This window comes from Dicentrarchus labrax, unplaced genomic scaffold, assembly GCF_905237075.1.
Source record: "Dicentrarchus labrax unplaced genomic scaffold, dlabrax2021, whole genome shotgun sequence".
NCBI classification, from domain to species: domain Eukaryota; kingdom Metazoa; phylum Chordata; class Actinopteri; family Moronidae; genus Dicentrarchus; species Dicentrarchus labrax.
In genome coordinates, this window is record NW_026136721.1 from 12,418,752 (window position 1) to 12,442,570 (window position 23,819).

At 41.4% G+C, this 23,819-nt stretch overlaps 3 protein-coding genes across 3 annotated transcripts in view; 2 read left to right on the forward strand and 1 right to left on the reverse strand.

Moving 5' to 3' along the window:
* LOC127354529 (neuronal acetylcholine receptor subunit beta-2-like) overlaps window positions 1–23,819 on the reverse strand; it is a 141,386-nt gene that overhangs the window by 57,464 nt on the left and 60,103 nt on the right. The gene's annotated exons all lie outside the window — the stretch shown is intronic.
* zgc:195282 (uncharacterized protein LOC100192223 homolog) lies at window positions 7,295–9,346 on the forward strand. Its single transcript, XM_051384498.1, has 4 exons — window positions 7,295–7,479; window positions 8,660–8,754; window positions 8,843–8,897; window positions 9,026–9,346. Exons 1-4 carry the CDS (start codon window positions 7,437–7,439, stop codon window positions 9,034–9,036), a joined length of 204 nt encoding a protein of 67 aa, XP_051240458.1. The 5' UTR covers window positions 7,295–7,436; the 3' UTR covers window positions 9,037–9,346.
* On the forward strand, window positions 11,393–22,108 carry pi4k2b (phosphatidylinositol 4-kinase type 2 beta). The gene is made up of 11 exons (XM_051384489.1): window positions 11,393–11,957; window positions 15,983–16,134; window positions 16,663–16,743; window positions 16,864–16,983; window positions 17,072–17,203; window positions 18,042–18,195; window positions 18,479–18,540; window positions 19,000–19,102; window positions 19,785–19,918; window positions 20,051–20,110; window positions 20,739–22,108. Exons 1-11 carry the CDS (start codon window positions 11,603–11,605, stop codon window positions 20,907–20,909), a joined length of 1,524 nt encoding a protein of 507 aa, XP_051240449.1. The 5' UTR covers window positions 11,393–11,602; the 3' UTR covers window positions 20,910–22,108.

Consider the following 23,819-nt stretch of genomic DNA (forward strand, 5'->3'; position numbering starts at 1 on the left):
GTGATGGATGGCATGTGAGGGGGAAAAATTAATGTGATCTCTGTCTGTCTGTCTGACCTCTCACACACTTGCACACACACACCTATACCCATCCCAGTCCATCTCACCTCCCATACACTGTTCCCTTGGTCTTGTTCTCTCATTTCACACACACTCAACCCCAACCCATCAACACCACTCCTAATACACACATAACACCCAACACACACACATTCTCTCCTCATTACACTCCCTTTCCCTACTTTGATGATATGCAAATATCCCTCCCACCCTCCTTCCCTCACTCCTCCTCCCCTCCCTCCCGCAAGCAGCAAGCCTCCACACACACACACATAACACACACTCACACGCAGGCTAATGCGCTGTGGCAGCGTCCACAGACAGGCGGGGAGGATCAATTTTTCACCCAGTGTGCTACCGATATTCATAAGATAAGGCCACAGAAGAGAGAGGAGAGGGGGGAGAAAGGTGGGGGAAGGAAGGGGAGCGGCAGAGATGGGGATAAGGAAAATGGCGAGTGGGTGTAATGAAGGGGAGGGAGTTTGAAGAAAGGGTGTCCAGGAAAAAGGGTGAGTGGGAAGCAGAGTGAGAGGAAAGGGGGAAGAAGACTGGGGAGCAGTTAGTAGGGAGGGTAAGCAAGGGTGAGAAAGTAGAGAGGGGTGGGGAAGTCTCGTGGGTGTGTGGGAGGGTGGAGGCAAGATGAGTAAGTGGGTTAGGGGTGGTAGGAAAGGGGGATGGGGTGTAGAGAGGACTCTGGGGGATGGGGTTGGGAATGGATGGGGTGGTAAGGGAGAGAGGGATGGTGTGTGGAGGGGGGGTTATTTTGCTGACGTGCTCTCTTATTGGCTTGTTCAAATGCTGGGGGAGGGGCAGCCACAAACCATACTCTCACCAGCTGTAGGGAAGAGCAAAGAAACAAAGAGAGAGAGGAGGGGGGGCAGATATGTGTTTTAATGTTGATATTCTGGTCTAATTAGATTCCTGTCTAAGTGGCGGAATGAATGGTGCTGATCAGATAGAAATGGGCGTAGCAGAAGAGGGAGCAGGCTTTGTTTGAGTTGGAGATTTCTGTTTTTAGTGCACACAAGGGGTTCTTGATCTATAATTCAATTTCACTTGAGAGACGGAGAGGAGCAAATTGCCAACACTGTCTCTTATGGATACATTCAAACTCACATTTGTTCTTTTTTATGTCGAAAAGACATGTCTTCTGAGGAGCAGCTGAATTTTAGAAGACACATCATTGCTTTAATACCTCCAGCGTTACCTAATCGTTATGCAATATGTTTTTTGGAGGTTATATGTGACAATGAAGACATTTCAAATTATCCAAATGGGTTAAAATGTGTCTAAATACAAAGTTCACTACAAAAAAGAAACACATATGGCCATACACAGTATGATGTCTGCCTCGTGCCATATGTATAAGAGCAAAAATATTTAACTTTCTCTAAACGTGTCCATAAAATCAAAGGAAGATGAAATAGAAAGCATACACAGCACAGAAAAAGAAATACCATTCCAGCACACACAAGAAGGCAGATTGAGAGCCATGTGTTTGTGGAGCCCAGCTGAACCCCGCCTGCTAAACCAGTCCGCTGGCTGTGACAGACTGACAAGCAGGGAAATAGAGAGGGTGGTGTGTGTGTTTGTTAGAAGAGAACAAGAGAAAAAGAAAAGAGAAATTGAGACAAAGAGGCAGATTGGCCAATGTAGACAGATACAAAAAATAAAACAGAAAGGAAGGAGACAAATAGGAGGGACAGCGACATAGAGAAACATACAAAGAGAAAGAGAGAGAGAGACGCATACTGTAGTCATACATGGAGAAAGAGAGAGAGAGAGAAAGAGAGAGCAGAGTGTAGTGGAAGCCAAGCTTTCTGTGGCTTAGCCAGACTGGAGCGGTGGGACTTGGCTGGCTGTGGACCCTTGGCTTCACTATTAAGGCAAGGGAGAAAAAAAAATCACAGTCAAAAAATGAAAAGGGCAAAGAGCTATGCCAAGAATGCACAGGCAAGAAGCAACACATTAGGTTCTTTCCTTCTGCCTGCCTTTCTGTTTCCCCAAGCAGATCTAAACAATAGGTGGGACCAGCCTTGAGAACTGAGCGCTATACACTCAGAACCCTGCTGAGTGACTGAGGCCGACTGGAAGTTTGCAGTTGTGTATAATGAGCATATCATCCCCTCAATACACAGTTTAAACCTTTTTTTGTTTCCTCTTAAGTACCTTTAAGATTGTTAAAATCGTCTTATTTTACAGTCTGACTGTGTGATATCACTTATTCTTCATTGAAGCTATATAATGTTCACACTAGATAAAATATTTAAATCAAACAAAGACATGTTTTCTATGGCTGCAATCAAAATGGAAATATTTTAAATGTCTTGTGTGTCACACATGCGACACATTTTAACCAAATTTAGTTTGAGCTAATGCTAACATGAGCGTGCTAACATGCTCACTATAACACTATAACAACGCTAACATGCTGATGTTAGGCAGGTACTATGTTGATTGCGTTTACCATCTTAGTTTAGCGCCTTAGCATGCTAACATGTCTTGTGGGAATGTCATTAGATTTTCATGTATTTAGTCATAAACCAAAGTACTGCACACATAAGAAACTTAACTGATGATGGAGCTAGAGGAAAATTCAGGAAATCTCCAAAGTATGTTATTGTAATTCATCCTGAGGGGGACATGAATATCTGTATCAAAATTGGTGCCAGTCTATGTGACCATCTGGTGGCACTAGATGAACAGTCCCTGATTTCATGGCAGTCCATCCAATAGTTGTCGAGACATTTCACTAAAAGCTATAGAAGCACTAGAGTGAAATGCAGGATGTCACCAAAGTAGGCTCCATCCTCTGGAGACCGTGAGTGTATACAACATTTTAAGGCCATCCATCCAATAGTATCCAACACCAAAATGTTGGACCAACCAATGTTTCCTAGCTGGGCTCAAAATGTATTAGAAATCTCATCTTGGCCTTTACTATGTTTACTCTCTTTTGGTAAGCAGCTCTTGGACTTAATGGCATCACAAAAACAAATGGATGGCAAAATTTAGTTCTTGGTATTTATGGCATGGTGTGTGTTAGTCTCTGTTGCGTGTGTGTGTTTATGATAGGCTATTTCAAGTTTGGTGTTTGGTATTGCATATCAGCCCTATAGAGAATTGAAAGGATGAGTGGCATCAACACCTGTGTAATTTATGCTACTGGCACACACACACACACACACACACACACAAACACATAAACACATAAACACATAAACAAAGAACTTTCCTCCAGCAGCTTCTGTACAGACCATACAACAGAATATCCCATAATGCAATCTGACTGACCCAGCTACTCACAGCTACTAATCATGTAGTAATAGTTGCCATGCCATAATCATATCACTACATAGAGGCATGAGGGGGACTTATAGGCTTTGCCAGATTAATAGTGAAAAACAAGGACTTATTTTCCTGACTTTTCCAACCGTTGATACCCTAAGTAGAGGATTATAGCTTTTAGATCGTCTGACTCCAGAAAGGCAGTCACAGAGGGGGATAGTTGTGGAAAACACACCCCAAAAATGGCTCGCCACACCATGGTGCACAGCACATACCAAAATATCCCACCGGCTGTTCCAAAATGAGCACCAGAATGACTGTGAAACGGTAAAGGGTGAGAGGTTTCTTTGGCTTGGTTAAAAAAATATTAAACTGTTTCCCTTTCGTTGACAGCCTGAGGATTTGAAAGAAGCAAGGAAAAGTGATGAAAACTGATATTTTTAACATCGACAAAATGAAAATATCAGAGGAAAGTTTCTTCTCCGTACCTCAGACAGGTACCGCAAAGTAAATCACCATGTGGTCCTTTGGTTATCTTCGTCTGTCAAATGTTTGAAATGCTGCTTGATTTTGTTTGCCATATGTCTTGTACTGTGAGGCTGATTGTGTGTATGCAGCTGAGATGCAACCCCAAAGCCATGTCATATTCTGGGCTCGGAGGAGAAAGGAGGATGCCAAGAACTGAAACGTGATGACGAGTGGGTGTGTGAGAGTGAGTGGGGGAAAAGGAAGCCTTCCAAAGGCTTCTTATTCGCTCTGTGTGTGTGTCTATGTGTGTGAGTGTACTTTCATGTGTACGCACATGTGATCAAGAGTGCATTTATGTGTGGGAAGAAGGAATCCTTCCAGCCGTTTTCTTTCTTGAGCCTCTTCCTGTGCCCCCCCGCACACAAATCTCAAAGCCGGCGTCGGAGGGTTTGGCCTCAGTAAGATCCAACCCACCAGAGGAGACGGAGGAGAGGAGCCAATGCTTCTCTCCCTCTCTCTCTTTCCTCCGAGCTCTGTCTGTATCCACCACTCACTAAATGTTACTATAAATCCTGTTCACACACACACACACACACACACAAATATTCCCACGTCCCTCTATCCAGTGTGTGTTGGTGTATCTCATATGACTTGGCAGAAGTCAACCATGCATATGTGCGTGCCAGTGCGGGAATGTGTGTGTTAAGAGTTTTGGCAGTTTTCTCAACGCAGCCTTACCAAAAGATCCTCTGGGAAATGTGGTTTTAACGCCCCCTCTCTTCTCTCCTCTTGTTCCCTTTCTCTCTCCATTTCACAATTACATCGCCTCTGTTTCTCCATGCTCCGCTCCCCTCTTTTTAATTTCCTTTACATTTTCATCTAATTCAACCTGTGGAAATCTTCTCGCTCTATTGACTCCAATATGTGCTTTTTGTGCACATTCACTATCTGCTGTCTGTTCAACTCATGACATCATCATTTGCATTCAAATACATTGTAAGCTGCGCATGCATATAGGCCTCAGATTCAGGATGTAACTCTCCTAGCGCTGTCCACACACAATGAATGCTGATGGAGAGACATGATAGGTTATCCTGTAGGGAAGGCTGGTCAGATGAAATAGCTACTTGGTATTCCATCCCTCTGCAAAGCATGACACACAGGAGAGGGATGCTAGCAAATATGCAAATGATGAAATACTTCATATATATCATAGCCCTCTGAAGTTCATCAGCAACAGAAATGATACGCAGATGTTTTTGTGATGCGTGAGGGCTGAGAAAATCACAAAGCATGACAAATGTTGTAAGGTACATGTATATATATGCATGTGTTTTCTCAGCGGTGGAAAGAAACTAAGTACATTTACTCAAGTACTGTGCATAAGTTCAGGGGTAAATATTGTATTTTTTAACTCCACTATATAACAGTTGCAAGTTAATTTGCACATCACAGGTTTAAATACTTGTTCTGTTTTTTAAAATATGATGCATTGTTATAGATTAAACCATAGCAGTATATAAATTCATTATATAAAATGTATTTTTTTTTTTTATATATATATATATATATATATATACTGGATTTGTGCTGTTGTGCTGTGAGACTTACATTTACAGTGCGTTCTTGATAAGTAGTTCTTTTGGAGTCTTAGTTCTCTTTTGAAGTATAAGATTGTATTTGTATTTGTTTCATATGTGTTTCCACACACTTAATACATGATGTATGGAAGTATAAGTGACCAAGAAGCTTGATTTAAGTCCACTTTATGCAGTATTTACACACTATGACATCTACTTTCCAGCATAATCTATTGTCTATAATCATTCCCAGAAATGGATTTCACTCTTTCAATTTTAACATTACTATCATACATTTGCTTTGTAAATTTGTTACACAATTACCCGTATGAGTATGATTTTTTTTTTTTTTTTGCTTAGATTCAGAGATTGTTTTTTAACTTTTTTATTCCATGCATCATCCTTCTTTGTCAAAACAGGGTGCCTACTTTACCCACAATGCAACACAGTTTAGTTCAGCTACTAGCCTCAGGCAGAGATAAGGAGCCAGCTACAGATGTCGGGTAAATTGACTTCTTTGTAACTCTGCACCAACAGAATTTTTCTCATTTTCAAAATTAATTTTCAATCTTTTAGTCTTCAACCCCAACCAACACTGATTCAAGTGATATCACTTTAGGCAATTTATTGGATTTTTTACAACTTTTGTCAGATATAGAATAGTACTCCCCAAGACCTTTAATGTTTTGGGAACAACAAACCAGCTACAATGTGAAATGCTGAATACAGGCCTACAGTAATTTATCTGTAATCGTAATCCAAAAATGTAATTAAATTTTTCAGAACAGTTTTGAATACTTGTGCACTGTACTTCAGTAAAATGTCATATTTTGGAATTTTATTTGAGGTTTTGTTTCTTTAGCAAAAGATCTAAATTCTTCTTCCACCACTATAATTTCCTGCCTGCGATCATACAGTTGTACGTCCCTTTCAGTCACATTTATAAGCAAGAAACAAGTCCCATTGACAATGATAGGGATCGAACCACACAGACATTTGCTTGTCTTCCACACTGACTTCAGCGACCCTGTTCTGCTCTGCGAAGTTCATCAGAGTTCATCTTCTTTGTCACTGCTGAACTGAGGCCTGCTACTGTCTCCATCCTTGTCTCGGTCATCTCTCCTCACCCCTGTCCCTCCCCAGGTCTGCTTCCATCATCTATCCCGAGGGAATAAGAGCCTCCACCCCCCCATCCCCCTCCCGTCTGTCCCTCAACCAACCCGACCTCACCCTGTCTCTCCCTCTGCTCTTTGGCTGCAGCCTCTTTATGTGATGTCATTGAGGAGAAGTGCAGCCTTTTTGGTGAGTTGTGTGTGTGTGTGTGTGTGTGTGTGTGTGTGTGTGTGTGTGTGTGTGTGTGTGTGTGTGTATAGAGCTGTATGGTGAGTGTCTGTGTGAGTCAGTGAGCAGGGGTGTGCATGTGTGAGTATGTGACAGAGAGAGAGAGAGAGAGGGGATCGACAGAAAGAAGGAAAGAAAGGCACAAGTGTCAGGTTTCCCTTTTCAATTGGAAGGATCAACTCCTTGTTTTAATCTAGAAAAGAGGGTGAAAACAGCAGGAAAGGAGAGACGATAGCTGGGAATTTGAGCTGCTGACAGCTGTTTTTGTCCCTTCTATCCTCACCCCTCTTTCTTTCTTTCTTTCTTTCTTTCTTTCTTTCTTTCTTTCTTTCTTTCTTTCCAGTGTCATGACTGGGTACTCAAAGAATTGTATAAACATATACATAATTGACAATAAAATGATTCCTATTTACCTATATATCTGTTATCATATATAGAAGACGCGATTAAAGATGCTGCCTGTCTCTTTTTTTCCACAGACAGTATTTACCTCTCAAATCACATTTTCTCTCTTCCTGTGACGTCTCACTCACCACATCCTGGTTTTGACTTCACAAGACGCTGACATATCTACAGTTTAACGGCTTTCCTGTCAATTTTCAGTTCACACACACTTATGCACTCGTATGTTCTCGTAGGATATCTTTTCTCACCCCACCAGCTAGTGCACGCACCCACACTGTACAATAAATAAATATCATGGTAGGCTACTGTCCAATCTGTGGGAAGCCCGTTTACTTTGGTGAGTGTGATCTTTTTAATTTTTTACTCTATATGTCTGTCTTCCACTGTCTGTCTGGCATTCTCTCTTTGTCTTGTTCTCTATTTCTTTCAGATTTTTTTTTTGCTGTCCCTCTCTCTTTCAATGTCTTTCTTTCACTTATTTCACCTGAGCAGGAAAAAGAGAAAGAAAGAAAAATTTTATAAGAAAACTGTTTTTTTTTTTTTAAAGTGGTGCCATTATGACAGAGCTCGTCATAAAAATCTATGGGATAAAAGATGAGCAGGTGAAATATATTAAGGACAATAATAATAAGGGATCGACAGAATTACAACCTGCCAAACATAGGTGCAACTAATAACGTTAGCGGTGGCTGCATTCCATTTAGAAGTACCAGTAAGGCCCTGTTGTTGTGCTGACTCACATACACACACCTCTAAATGGAACTGAGACATTATTTTAAAACTTGTGCTTTAGCTGCTATGACAAGTTAAAATATCTTCTTTAAAAAATGGGTTTTGATATTCCATCCATCCATTCAAGTGCTGCAAAGGTTTGGGAGGTCTTTTTGCTGATATATTGGGATCTATTCCCTGTTTGGAGGATAAAAAGTAGGCTTTTCACTCTTCTTTGTCTCTGGCTTTCTCCTTCTCTTTCAAACACACACAAACGCGTGCACATGTATCCATGAGAACAACAGGATGTGGGTCTAGCCAAACAAGCTTGCATGCTGCTCTCTGGGTTTCCTCCTTACCTTCTGTCTCTTTTAGTCAAGTCCTCACCCACACTCAGACCTCATTATTAGAGTCACAACAGCACATAAACTAACTATTTCTAGCCTATTTTGTTGTGGGTTTTTTTTTATACTGCTAGTTTTACTTTCCTATTTACGTGCCCGGTAAGTACAAATTCTCTGATGTGACCTGGCCTACTTACCTCTTTTCCTCCAGCACCACACTCTCCAGTCTATGTGTACTGATGAAAGTCTGTACTCTGAACCAGATGCTTCAAAAATAAATGAAAAAAGAAAAATATTTTCATCTAATTTAAGTGATTGTGCCACATTCCAAAATAATTTAGATGTGATGTTGTAAAAATACAGAGTGTATGTGTGCAAATGAAAATTTCTTTGTGAAATATCCATTAAAAAATGTCCTGCCCTGCCTCTCAGTAACACAGTCCTCATTTTTCTTTGCTACAGGTGAGAAGAAGAGGTCCTTAGGGAGGGACTACCACCCTCTGTGCCTGAAGTGTCAAAAGTGCAACAGACAGCTCACAGCTGGTCAACATGCTGAGGTATATGTGGATTATGTATAATAAAAAAAAGTGATTGAATGAATGAGTAGGATGATGCAGTAAATATGCATTGCTGATTGTGTTTCAGTATGACGAGAAGCCATACTGTTCACACTGCTACCTGAAGATGTTTGGTCCAAGAGGTACTGCCTGCCCACAATGAAAGCACACACACACACACACACACACACACACACACACACACACACACACACACACACACAAATGCAATTTCTGAATGTCTTTTCTCTGTGTGAATCTCTCTTAACAGGTAACAGGTGACTGGTCCTGGTGACTGGTTGCCCTGGCACAGTGCAGCTCCTCAACGAACTACAGACTGAGCCAAAATGGACAAACACTGACATACAAAAGACCTGTGGGACCTGTTTATTAGCCAGAAATTAGAAAATTAATAGATAAATATGAATGATAGTTGGCTATCATTTACACTTCCACAAAATCATATATTTATAAATGTGTAATGACCATTTGATGCCAGGTGTATGTGAATGTTCACTTTTATAATGTAAATGGTTTTTGAATGTTAGTCAGTATTAATTAATAAATGCATTTTTTGGATTTGGATGTCAAACCCTGGTGTCTCTCAGTCTCTGTGCAGGAGCCCACATGCTCATATTTGGCATGGCAGGGTGTATTTGCTCACAGACACTAACAAATCACATCAAATACTCTAATCACAGACAACACACATGCACATTAAAAAAAAATGAGTTGAGCTATAGGGTTGTCCCTCTCTCCCTCAACAAGCAGCCAGGGGAAAGGAGAAGGAAGAAGGAATGGATGAGGGTGGTTGCTGTTGGCAGAGTAAACCAGACCTTATGCCAGCAGAATCTGCTGGAATGGGTGCTACAGTGAGGCAAAGATGGATCTCACACACACACATGCTTTCACGTACAGCAGTGTGCCTTGACTCCTGCAGGGGCTTGTCACCCAGTGGTGGGTGAAGTACAGCACAGGTTTGACACGCACATACACACACATAGAGAAAGAGTGAGGTGTGCTGATGTGCTTCCTTGTAAGGTGTCATGTGTCACCCGAGTGACATTTCAGGTATTTGTCCTTGAAGGACAGAGGAATAGAGAAATAAAGGGTATAGAGGATAAAGGAGACAGAGGCAGAAACAGTGTGGAGAAAGCTGATGGGCAAAGGGAGAGGGGGCTGATGGGATTATTTTAACATCTAGGAAAGAGCTGGCAGAGGGATGCCTATGTGTCTACCGCATGTCTTTGAACCTGTCTGTCTCCTTCTTATCCCCCCAGATCCCTCCTTCATCCTCCCTCCTCTTCTATCCCTGCACTCTCCCCCTCTCTCTCTTTCCATGTCTCCTTCACCCCCTAACCCCCTACCTTGACAGATCACATGACTGCTGTGATACCAGCTGGCTGACGGCTCATTTGCATGTGTTTCAGCACTCTCTTATTAGGGAGACAGTTGTTGGTGGTAGTGGAGGGGCCCAGATATAGGTGGGGAGGTGCTGAGGGTTAAAGGGGAGGTGCTCTGGGTGCTGGGTGACTGAGGGGCACTGTGAGAATTTAGAGAAAAGAGGAAGCAACTTATTGGGGAGACAGGAAGAGAGAGGGAAAAGAAAAATAAATGAACAGAAAACTACTGTATTTAGCCTAGCAAAGGTAAAGCAGGGCTTCTTCAACCTGCATTAATCCACCATGAGTCTCAGAATGGAGCGTATAAAATTGATTGATATCTTATGCTGGCCAAACATGAAGAATGATGACTTTTGACGGGATCCTACAACTTAAAACTGGTCTATATGGTGCAGCATTTAATGCACCAAAGAAAAAAAGGCATGAATAAAGTATGTTTCTCAGGAAAAGTCGTTTTGCGTGAGACTCAACACTCTGAACTAGTCTGCATTTGTGTATCACTGTCGACATCTAGTGGCCATACTGCTACATTTCAAAGGAAGGCAAGCAGCTTCATGAATGAATGGACAGTGAAGGCATCAGTACACTTTGAGAAGTGTGACGATGAGTTAAACATTCAGCTAACAGCTGTTTGTGTAACAGAGCGTCGCTTTTAAATTACACAAGTTTGACCCATAAAAAGTAAAAAAAAAAAAGTCTAACCACAGCTGAAATACATTTTATTTGCGTCAGGGTCTGGGGAAATTCTTCGGAATGAACCTGTAATGTGACCTATTCGTGCGCATATACAATGATAGGCTACTGACTCAGTTGAGCTGAATTAGACATGATGTTACTGTAGCTTTATAGATTAAGCTTTATATGGGGCTTTGTTAGTTTACAATGTAAGTTTTTCTTAAAATAAGAGGCGGAAGAGACAGAGAAAGCCGAGGGAGGATGTGTTTTTAGTGCAAAACTGGTTTCAAAGCAGGCCAAGAGGATCCGAATTAAACTTACTGACGCAACTCACATTTGCGTTATATTAATATATAATATAAATGAGCTATAATCTAAGCATGTGAAGTTGACATGTTCTATAGAACACCTTGTCAGAGAACTGTTCGCTGCCGGGTGTTGTAGTCAAGAGCGAATTTAACCGAGAAATTGCTTACGTCGTCAATTTCCGCTTTTTTCGGATTTCACAAAGAGCACTTGAAGGCAACTTAAACCAACGGTGTTCTTTTGTGCAGCGCATGCGCAGTGATCTAAAGAGGAAGCAGCGCAGACGAGCTTGGCGGATTATGTGGACATATCAGTGAGCGAAAGCAGCTGCTTTCGAATAATTTATCTGGGCTTTATGTTCTAGTGGAAAGAAAGGTTTGTTTAAAATGGAAGGCTGACAGTTTAAAGGAAATTCAATGTAATTCAACGTATGTGTAACTGTATGTATTAAAAACTGAGCGACAATGATGTCAGAATGCGACCCGACAGAGACAGAGACCGGCGAGCCCATACTGGACACCGGAGCAACAGCGGTGCCTGCTTCGGAGTGTAACTTTCACTCTTTAGACCCTCCAGCGGTATTATTTGACAGGAACAGGTTAGGTTTGGGGCTTGCGGGGAACCCTGGAGTCGCCGTCCGTATTTCGGACTCTTGTGAGAGCGTTTTGACCGAGCTGGAGACGGACGGCTCCGGCGAAGAGGCGCTGTTGTTGCCGTGCTTAGCAGGAAGCTCGTCGTCTCCGCGGGGTGTACGAGAGAAGCGGAGCAGGCGGAACAGACACAGCTCGTCGTCAGATAAAGACACCTTGGCTTCCCCAGGTAATTGCTTTGGATCAGTGCTTGTGAGATCTGATTAAAGTAAGTACTGTTGGATAAATGCCAGCTAGGGCAGCTAGTGGGGGTACGTGCCTGTTTGGGTTTTTTTGACGCATATGTTTCAGGCTGATAACTAGGTTAGGTTAAGTGCATAGATAATAGTGAATGCAACGTGGGGAAAAACATTCTTATGTTATGCAAGCCCTTTGAGGAGTGTTCACCAGTTCACTGTGGCTCACCTCTGGGAGAGGACCTTGAGGGTCTCCCTTATGTGGGGAACCAACATATATTGATAGGACAGAAACTAATAAGTTGTTGCCTCAGCACAGTGGAAGAGTACGCCTGGTCTCTAAGCATCTCTGTGAATGTTATGAAAACTATCCATACAGTCCTGCTCTACTGAAAGCATTTAGCTTGTGTTTGTGTGTTTTTCCAGTGAGCTGATGTAATAGCTGCATGTTATCGTCCATGTGGATGATATGAGCTGGCTCTTTCACCTGGTGACAGCCACGAGTACAGTTGTTAGTCATCAGTTGTAAAATGCCCTTACTATCAAACAGCCTTGAATCACACGCTCATAATGTAACATAATATGGTTTTTTTCCCCCCCTAGTGTTTTAATTCTCCTCTGTTAGTGCCAATGCAGATTAAGCAGGTTTTTAGGTTTCCATGCAGATGTCCTCCTAGGTAAAGACTCAAAAAGGAGGCTAACAGAATCTATTTTTTGTCCATGTATTGTTTAGTTGGTTATCCGTTGTAAGTCTTACACATTTTCAGCACTAGATTTGTTTTGGGCTGTAAAAAGTAAAAAAGATGGTAATGGGAAAACAAAGAAAAGGTGATCTAGTCACCATGGAAGCTGCATATATTCTGACTTGACTGCTAATTGGATTTAACACCTCTCCCCCTCACACCGCCCACCTTTTTTCTCCCTTGCAACATAGTTTTGGAGCATTTGTTTCCTTATTCACTTCTATTGGTCTGTCTATCAGGGCCAGAAATCTAGGCCGCAGGTAGACACGCTGAACCTGAAATCGCAGGCGTTAGTGTCCCATTTCCGTTGGCCTTTTAGTATAATCGTGTTCAGGTCTAGAGTTACAACACAGTTTTTATTCAGTGCATTACAAATTAGGAGCCACAAACATTCCAAAGAGCTGTGGTACTGTTTCGCTCTGTATGATATAAAATGTCACGACAATCTCCATGGCAAATTCTGACAGTTACATTCTTCCATGCTTATCACACTCAACATGACCCCAGACCATGTGAGTCCTTTCAGCTAAAATTTACATCCATATAATGCCCCATGTCCATTGTCCACGAGTACCGTTACTAGTGTGCAGCAAGCAATGAAGTATCTTATTTAAAGTTATGCAAAAAACATTTAATCTTCATACATTTGCATACATTGAAATATTTAATCATGTAACTGTCTAAGCATAGGACACTTATTGTTAATGTGTATTAAGTAGAGCAAGCAAGGTTGCAAGGACTCAACTATAAAGTTGTGTGTAAAATTCAGTGTCACCACACATCTTAGCAGTAACCCTTAGTGCAGTGCTGCGACATCTAACACACTGTGTGCTGCAGGTCAGCAGGTCTCTCAGAGGGAGCTGCACTCGGGCTGTGAAAGAGCTCTGGTGAGCCCATTAACTGACCAAGGACTGCGAGAGACCGACATTAAATATGCATAAGGCCTTTGTGCAAGCAAACACGCAGACAGACATGCAAACACTCTGTAGTCCAGTACAGTACATGATGATGATGAATTTGGGAGAGAGGAAGTGTCTGTGTGTGTTTACTTTCACCCCAGCTTTCTGCAGGGTGAGAATAATGGAAAGAGAGAGAGATATTCCTGCCTCCTGCAGTAACACTGCACAGTGACATTATCATAGACTTTCATCAACAGTACAATCCAGCACAAGCATACATCCTTCATCAGGCAAGACAGCTGAATAAACCGACTGAATCTATTGTTGGAAATTAAATGATGCAGATAAAATATTGTGTCAACTCTGTCTTACACACAAATGCATTGTGTTGTAAATCAGAGGCATGCAGCAGGACTTTATCACCATCTATCTTTAGCTCTGTGTTGACAGCATATTATTCCCACATAAAAGTCAAGATTAAGCTGTTTTTAATTTTTCTTGTTTTGTTTGTTTATTTTTGCTGGGACAGCACACAATTAAAAGTAATTGCACCAAAGTGAGCTAACAGCTAATTTGCATCTGTTGTCCCAATCAGCTTGTCTGTAGACCACCAAAAAGATCTTTTCTACTCGTATAAACTGTGACTGTGTGTCCGTTTTACAGAAAAATGGTTCATCAGGACGGCTGTCTCTGTAGGATGATCTGACCTGTTAGAGTTAAAATCATCTGGTGATTTAGGCCCCCTTTTTAAGGTGTGATTTTAATAATTTCACAGTATAAACAAGGCCTACCCAGTGCCAAATAAAGCACAAAACTCGAGCACAACCTAGCCTTGGTAGGCCCTAGCTCAATTTCGTGGTGCCCCTCAGGCACAGACCTTGAAAACATAAAAAATGCAGTAGTATGTGGCTTTTAGAGAGAGATGTTGGTGATAATATTGAGGTCGGTGGTTTTCAGGTGGATGGAAATGAACTATACATGAAGGCACTAATCAACCAACATGGGAACAGAAACAGTGTGGATGGAAGTCATTTAGAGGCCCCTGCTCAGTAAAAGGCTCAAATTGACTCCAGACTATGATAGGACATTTTAATATATTTGATCAGCTCTAAGTGGGGCACATGGTTAGCAAAACCCTGACCTGTATCTTCTTTTAAATAACCCTGGTCCCTAATGTAATTTTAGCACATCTCCATCCTTCCATTCTCTACATCCTCCTTTTTAATTAGCTTCTCTCAGCCCTCCTTCAAGTGAATTAGCTTCAAAGCCATCTTTGTTTCTCCTCATCTCTCTGTGACAAATGGCATGTTAACTGTCCTCCCGTCCCTTTGTCCACCCCCACCCCTTCCTCCCCGCCTCCATGTGTCTGTCCCTTCATCCCTCCCCGCATCCCACTGTGACTTTAGTGCGACTGATACAGAGCATATGGAGTGGAGCCTTTCTGTCTCAGCTGACTATTCTGCCCTGTGTGAGGAGGAGAAGGTAGAACATGTTACGTCACATGATTGGGCCTTCATCAAAGAAACAATTGGCACCCCATATATCAGAAAGAAGTCACGTCCAGATAATTATATTAGATCTGCAAGGCAATAGAAATGCAACTTTTGACAAATGGCAGGGTCACTCATTTAGCTTGAAGGCAAGAAGGTTTGTTTGCATTTGGTCTGTTTGTTGTCAACTTATATGGCAGGTTTGGTGAAATAGTGATCTAAAAGGGGTGTGTGTGTGTGTGTGTGTGTGTGTGTGTGTGTGTGTGTGTGTGTGTGTGTGTGTGTGTGTGTGTGTGTGTGTGTGTGTGTGTGTGTGTGTGTGTGTGTGTGTGTGTGTGTGTGTGTGTGTGTGTGTGTGTGTGATAGACTAGCCACCATCCAGGTTGTACCCCACCTCTCACCCAGTGGGTGCTGACAACATTTCCAGCCTTGCATGACCCTGAACAGGATAAGCGCTTTAGAGAATGGGTGGATGGCTCCAGTTGCCTCTCACATACAAACTGTGTGCATAATATGACACAGTGAAATGGGTTATTAGAGGAGAAACACTAGATGGAAAAGACTGACCTTTAGATAGGTGCACAAGGATAGATATATACATCATGTTGATGAGAATTATAATTTTCTGTTAATATTGTACACACACATAAATGATCAGAAGGTTTATGCAGTTTTTGTATTTTGGGAGATTTTTTAAAATCTGTATTGTTTGTTTAAAAACATTTCAGATATTTTTTTTTTGTCTTTTACCTTTAACTTTAATGTTGTATTTTGGAAGTGGTATGATGATGCTATATCATTGTTCTGTTATATTTTACCTCATCCCAGTCTGGTTGCCCACGGTGTAAATTTTATGAATGAATATTAATCTGATCTTTTGTCCTAGGTACCAACAGTGGGGACTTCAACCATTTCCCTGACGATCCCGAGTTTGCAGATATTATCCAAAGGGCGGAACAAGCTATCGAGAATGGTGTCTTTCCAGAGAGGATTTCCCAGGGTTCCAGTGGGAGCTACTTTGTCAAAGACCCAAAAGGGGTGAGACAGCTTCTTCTTTTTTTTAAAAAATTTGACATTTTAAGATTTATTCCCTTTCCCCATTCAGATTTATCCAACTTTTTTTAAAATCCTGGCTTTATAATCCGGGCCTTAATGTAAGCTCCCTGCTTCTTCATGGCTCTCGAGCAGCTGAAAGGAGTGAACAGGAGGCGAGGAGCTGGAAAGTGAACAGGAGGAAGAATCAGTGGAGGCTGGCTAAATAATGCAGCCAGTGATGCTCACATCGATAACAGATAGCCAGCATGCATGATTAGCATCACATTAACAAGTTTAATGTACGCTCCAAGGAAAGGATATTGATCCCTAACTTGTTAGCAGCATCTCTGTCACTTTACATTTGTTGCTTATAATTTTACATGTCTTGCCTGTGGTTCTTCAATCTGGTTCTCTTTTAAAGGTCCCCAAAAAATAAAAAGTTCTGTCATCATTATGTCCCTGTGTGCTGTATTTTCCCATTGTATGAATGCATTTGGATATAACACTGTTTAACATTCCCTTTTTCTATAGAAAATCATTGGTGTTTTCAAACCAAAGTCAGAGGAACCTTATGGTCACCTGAACCCCAAATGGACCAAATATTTTCACAAGGTACACTGTCAAATGTTTTATCTGTGTGTAAACCATCTGAAGGAGTATAAGCAGACGTGTCACAAAAAGCAGCTTTCTCAATGTTTCCTGCTTGCCCTCTGTCTCTTTCGCTTTCATTAGCTGTGCTGTCCGTGTTGTTTCGGTCGAGGCTGCTTGTTGCCTAACCAGGGTTACCTCTCAGAGGCTGCTGCCTCACTGGTTGATACCAAGCTGGGCCTGGGAGTGGTGCCGAGAACAAAGGTGGGGGCTCTGCACGGTATTACATTTGACAGGTTTTTGAATTTGCCATCACAGTCTAACTGAAATCAAACTAAAAATTTATTATCAGGTGGTGTATCTGGCTAGTGAGACGTTCCATTACAGCGCCATCGACAGAGCCAAATCCAGGGGGAAAAAGTATGCCTTAGAGAAAGTCCCCAAGGTGGGACGACGCTTCCACAGAGTGGGCCTCCCACCCAAGGTAACAGAGCGGCAACCCTTCACAGTCCAATGTCACCAACTTTCAGCTGTTTTGTATGAGCAATCAGTGAGACGCATCAGCAGGAAACTCTTCTTGTTCCTGTGTGATATATCCCTGCATTTTGAGAAGGCCTATATAAATGGTGTAATTAGAACAAATACTAATATATACTACTAGTAATAGTAGCATCTTTTTGTTTTTTTTAACATATTTAAACATTTTCTTTTAGTTTTTAATTTCACATACACATGGTCTGATGTCTCATCATTATGTAATAAATGAGCTGTTGTCTCATTGAGTGCAGGGCTCAGAATAGCTGCTGTTCCAACCCTGGCAAAGGACAGTAAAAGGAATAATGCCACGCTGTCTGTCCTTGTGTTCCTTCAAATGACAGGTTTATTCAAAGAAATAGGTCCGAGGAAGAATCAACGTCATCTCTGCTTTAAATCGTGGTGTTTTTTCAGGGTCTTTCAAACAGTGATTTGGGTATTCTTATCTCCTTTTATAGTGTACTATACTCACAGCCAGTGCCAGTTATAGCATTTAATAAAAAACATGTACAGCAACGTCTGAGGCAGCCTTCTTTATGATGTATAGTGCTGTAGATGCTGTGAAAAGTTGGCTGAAAAAATGTGTGACGGTAGTAGTATGAGGAAGTTGGCTTCCTATTTCATGCACTGCTGATACTTCAGCCTGTTGACGTCACAGTTTTACATGTTACATCATTGCACCACACCACATCATTACCATATAATCAAACTGCCTACAATTTTCAGAACAATATGATTTTTTTCCTATGTATCCGTGATGTGTTCCATGGTGCTGTGTTTGTTTCCAGGTGGGCTCTTTTCAGCTGTTTGTGGAGGGGTACCGTGAAGCAGATTACTGGCTGCGGCGCTTCGAGGCAGAACCTCTACCCGAGAACATCAGGAAGCAGCTGCAGTCACAGTTTGAGCGGCTTGTAGTGTTGGACTATGTTATTAGGAACACAGGTGAGGGTGTGCCTGTGTTGACATTTTAACAGTGTTGCATAACATGGTCCATCAGTCAAACTTCCTCTTCGTAGAACTTTTGGTATGAGTTTACTTTTGCCCTTCATAGCTGCTTGCAGACATTGTCAGCATATTTGCAAGTTAATTAGTGTGCTGCTTATCATAGCCAGTAGTTTTTGTGACTGTTATTGTGCTCTCTGTCCCCACCTACGTTTCTTCATATGGAAACTTCATCTTACTCTACACTCCTTTAGTTCTATTTTCTCTTTGTCTTCCTCCACAGATCGGGGGAATGATAACTGGTTGATCAAGTATGAGAAGCCCGGAGAAGGAGAGGGACAAAAGGTGAGGTTAAATCTACGTGTACTTAAGGTGTGTCCAGACTGATCATAAAGCAAATTCTGGTTCAAGCAATAGAACTGCTGATATGTTGATACATTTTCATCATAGGAAACACACAGAAAAGATTAAACAAACACTTACACACTTGTGTACTTCATGCCCTGTCACTCATTGACAGACAGGGCACACAGGGGGACACACAGGGGCCCACACAGACAAACAATAGATAGTGCAGGTCTGGAACAAACCAGCGCTCCAGGGAGTTTACTGGTTATAGCAACCAGAACCCTATCTGACTCCCCATCATCAATCATTATTTGCAGTGTATAGACAAATGAGCAAAGCTTGTCATCTGTCTGTTCAATTAATCAGGCCTTTGGACAGTGATCAATAACTGGCTATCAGTCATTAATCATTCACTCAGTCAGGTGACGTCTCCGATCCTCTCTCCCCTTGCTGCAGGATGCAGAGTGGTCAGAGAGCAGTTCAGACTCCTGCATCAAAATCGCAGCCATCGACAACGGCCTGGCCTTCCCCTTTAAACACCCGGACGAATGGAGAGCCTGTATGTTGGTCTCTTTCCTCCCTCACCTCTCTTCATTCATGATCTGTCTTAGCTACTTGCCGTCTCTGTCAGCACCACGTCCTTACTAGTAACACAACAGCTATTGACTTTCATCCAGGATTCATTACTGTTTTGTCATTTAGTCTGTAACATGACAAGTTACTAGAGCACAACATAATGAAAGTATTTAAATGACATTTCTTTGTTTTATTTTATTTTAAAGCTGTTCTCAATCAGGTCATGAAAATTTGTTAAAGGAATAGTTAGAACTGTGCTTATTTGTTTTCTTCTTGCTGAGATTTAGACGAGCAGATCAATCCACAAAAAATAAAAACATTTTGTTTTTTTTGTACGGATTAAACAAACAAGATATAACATGCTGGTGGGGGGATTTTGTTTCCTTTGGACAGAGTCAGGCTAGTGGTTATGCTAAGCTAACCAGCTGCTGGCTGTAGTTTCATGTTGACCCTACAGACATGAGGGTGGTATTGATCTTCTCGTCTGAGTTCTCAACAAGAAAGTGAGTAAAAACCTTTCTGTTTTGGCAAAATAGGAGTGTTAGTAAAGAACACAGTATGAAACGGTGTGGACAGCTGTGACTGTAGTGGCACGTAAAGGTTGTTTAAGGTCACACAGTGTGTTGTGAGAGCTTTTGATCAGCTGTATTGTTGTGTTCTATCAGACCCGTTCCACTGGGCATGGCTCCCCCAGGCTAAGGTGGCCTTCTCCCAGGAGACCAGAGACCTGGTGCTGTCCCGCCTCTCTGACATGAACTTTGTCCAGGACCTCTGTGAAGACCTCTATGAGATGTTCAAGGTACAAGACACCTCATGGCTCGGCTCTTCAATGGCCATGTAAACAAACAACTGTCTGGCAGCAAAGTAACATGGACTCTGAATGTAATGACCCAGGACACCTGCTAATGGGCGGTATTGTTTTTCTCTTCAGACGGATAAAGGCTTTGACAAAACCATGTTTGAGAGACAGATGTCTGTCATGAGGGGTCAGGTGAGTTTTTCTGACTGTTTTTCCCATCAGTCTTTGTGCACTTTCTCTTTCTCCATTGTGTCCTCTATTTTGTTCTTTCCTTTTATATCCTATCTTGCTCTCCTTTCTCTCCCGTGCCCTACTTTCAGTCGCTTCCATTGTTTGCTCTCCTTATCACCACCCATCTTAACCTAATATCTCACCCTCCGCCCCTGTCTACTGCCCTGCTCCTCTTGTCTTTCTGTTCTGCTCCTCAGCTGTTCTTTTACCTCTTTGGATTAATGACCACTGAGTGTGTTATAGCAGAATCATTACAGTGGACAACAGCAGACAGACATTTTTTTTACTATTTAGGCACCATGATGCTGTCTTCTATTGCTATTAATTAATATTAATTATTAATTGATTAGACAAAGAATCATTACCATTTTGATTAATTGTTGATGTCATTTTTCAACAGAGTAGATTATACTTTCATTATCCACGTTGCTTCAGATTTCATAGGTCGATCTCACACGCACTCAAATACAACCAATGCACCAGTACTCAGACTGAAAAGTGACCCACGCTTTATCTAACATCTCTTTTACAATGTGTGATTTCTAAATGTTTCTATATTTCATACATCATGAACCCTGTTTGTCACCAGGTGCTGAACCTGACCCAAGCTCTGAAGGATGGGAAGAGCCCCATCCAGCTTGTGCAGATGCCTCGGGTGGTAGTAGAGCGCAGCCGCTCGGGCCAGGGACGCGTGGTCACACTTGGCAACGCCTTCACACAAACTTTCCACTGCAAGCGCCCCTTTTTCTCCTCCTGGTAAAGGGCTGAAGAAGAGGAGATGTCTGCAATGGCTCTTTTTTTTGGGTCCTGAAGTCAGAAAGTGAGGGAGAAGATGTGAATATTGCACTGGAGACTGCTCGTATTTCTTTGGCAAGAAGAGAAATGAAAAGGAGCACATGGATGATATAAAGTAAGAAAGGCAAAATTGGGTTCAGGTCCATTCCTCATTTTGTGAAGAGAGTGCAGAGAATCATGGGAGCTGAAGAGATTGGCATACCAGTGTCTCTCAGAGACCTTGGGGCTGTTTGTGGTTACCATGGTGACTTGATTGGATAATCGGCTTTTTCACAGAGGTAGGCTTTGTTTATTGTTAGGAGGCAGAAAGGATTTTTTTTACCCACCGAGTACCTACTGAAGTCTCTCACAAGGTTACTTAGTGGGGCTAATGGCCAAAGAACAAGCACTTACCAACCACTAACTAACAGATCTGTGGTCCAGTAGTGTTTGGGAATCTGAAGGATTGGTTTTACAAATCTCTCCAGAAAGTGATGTTTTATAAATCTGGGACAGCGTTCCTGGTCTGGGATGAAGTCTTAAAATATTTGCTTTGCCTTGTAGGATTACTGATTAAAATATAGATGTGCATTTGCACTGCTGGAAGTGTTTGACTAGTGCTACGCAACTGGGTCAAACCACTGTTTACCCAGTGCTAGTGTTCAAAACCACATCTGTTGAACAAACACAAACCCAGTGTCTTCAACTCTCACTACTGCCAAAATCTGTTTGTGGAAGGAATATTTAAAAGCCTCAAGAAAAGACTATTGTTGAAACTTGAATATGAAATCCGGAGGAAGAGGAATAGAAATAAATGCATTGCTTGAATGTAATCTGTTTACGGTTTCTATACAGATTCTTGCTCCTAAACATTTCAATACGAGTGAATGCTGTCAAAAATCGACCTTTCTCGTAACAATGAATGTATTTGTTGTTTGACATGTATTTAATTGCTGGCAAGCAGCTTTTTCTCAAGCCACGTGGCATGGGGGGATGGCACCTCATCCCTCCCCTTTATAACACGTTATATGAAGAGGAAAAACAAAACAGAGGACAATATTTCACACTTGCTCGATGCTGTTGTGTTTTCTTATGTATGCATCTTGAAATTTTTATTCCAACTCAATGATTGTATGAGAAACATTGTATATTTAACAGATGAAAAATAAAATTTGGGAAATTTGACTATTTGTTTTGTTCAGTTGTATGTGTTACAGTTTTACAGAAAAAGCACCAGTGATGACTCAAACCAAAGGTGTGTTCAGCAGAGCTCAGATAACTTTGGTGTCACAGATCCATACCCCTGTGACCAGGCCAATAAACTAGCAGAGGGCTAGTTGATTGAAGACAGGAACAGTAATGCCCCAAGTAACAGTCATCTGTTAATAACAATGTTCAATCTGTCTGAATTATGATTTATATGCTAAACTAATACATTTGAAGTTACCGTGCATATCCATAAAACTGAGATAAGAGAAAACACACTTCACATCAGGTGATTATAATATATAACTATGAACATTAAAAAAATAAAAATAATAGAGACCAACACTCAGATGAAAACATTAAATTCTATTCTTATGGGTGATCTGATCATTGTATCTTCTGGTTCAGGGTTTTTCAGCCTGGTATGTCTTATCTAACTTACTGTACATGTAGGGCTGCAAATAAATAAATCCCAGACATTCAATTTAAAACAATACACATTTGAGTGGGGTAGCAAATCCTCACATTTGAGACACTTGAATTAAAATGTTTGGTGAGTTTTCTTTATCATTGACTTAAACAAGTCAAAAGTTTAATAATTGATTTATTGTGTAAGTCTTTCACCACTTGCTTCCTACAGGAACAAACGTGGGGATTCGGGGGGCAATGCCTGCACCATTTAGCATAGTTCATAACCAACTTTCTGGAAACCACCTGAAGAAAGTAGTGATACCAAAACCTTAAACCGACAACATTTCTGCATAGCCGTGCCTTACTTACAGTGGAACAATCCACCATCTCATCCTTGATGAGCAGATGTTGTCATGTGGACAGAAACACGTGCATTATTTACCTGCTCTCATTGAAACATCTCTACATACATGTGCAAATGGAACACGTGCACCACCACACACCCACATACTCACTTACCACAATATGCTCCTCCCCTAGCCAACCCACTGGCAAAAGTGAAGTATTTGTTAAGTGTCGCCACGCACACACTCATACGTTTGGACAAAGGCAGCACCCACACAAACTCACTGAGGTGCAACACACACCTGGAGAGCAGTGTCAGCAGGAGGAGGAAGGGGGACACGCAGCCTAACACTGCCACCATGTGTAACATATTCCCCATGCTAAACTTAAAGGCACAATTTGTGATCTCTTAAAATTCAAAATGCAATATTTGGAGACTGCCATCACTCTCAGATTGACTGACAGCTCTTCTAAAGCAGTGACTAACACTACACAACAGCCTAACAGAGGTTACTTTTTCTGATTCTGTACACTGCTCATTTACAGCAGTAGTATTTTAAGTAAGGCCAGCCTTTACCTTCAGACCTGGTTGGTTTAGGAACACACAAAATGATGATTTTTAATCTATAATTGAAACTCTTCAATTATGTATATGAATATAGAAATAAATAGCTATATATTAACAGGTGTGGGGTGAAGAAAATGTCCATTTGTTTGCATATGATCTTTCTTCTTCTTCTTGGAAATAGATAGATTTCTATTGATATATAGGAATTTGTAGATTTTACTTTTTAAATCAAAAAGTGACAAAGAGTAAGAATTACCTGTAATTCAGCTAACATTTGGTGCTAAAGGTGTCCTTTTATAGGACATATGACATTTTGATGTGTTTCAAGACCTTGAAAGTGAAGCATTCATGAGTTCTAATTTTTAC

Bases quoted from the DNA above. Each gene is read 5' to 3' on its own strand.
- zgc:195282 (XM_051384498.1), top strand. From the start codon at position 7,437: ATGGTAGGCTACTGTCCAATCTGTGGGAAGCCCGTTTACTTTG. The intron at 7,480-8,659 runs GTGAGTGTGATC...TCTTTGCTACAG, and splicing joins TGGGAAGCCCGTTTACTTTG to GTGAGAAGAAGAGGTCCTTA. The intron at 8,755-8,842 runs GTATATGTGGAT...ATTGTGTTTCAG, and splicing joins CAGCTGGTCAACATGCTGAG to TATGACGAGAAGCCATACTG.
- pi4k2b (XM_051384489.1), top strand. From the start codon at position 11,603: ATGATGTCAGAATGCGACCCGACAGAGACAGAGACCGGCGAGCCCATA. The intron at 16,744-16,863 runs GTACACTGTCAA...CGCTTTCATTAG, and splicing joins GGACCAAATATTTTCACAAG to CTGTGCTGTCCGTGTTGTTT. The intron at 19,919-20,050 runs GTACAAGACACC...TTTTCTCTTCAG, and splicing joins ACCTCTATGAGATGTTCAAG to ACGGATAAAGGCTTTGACAA.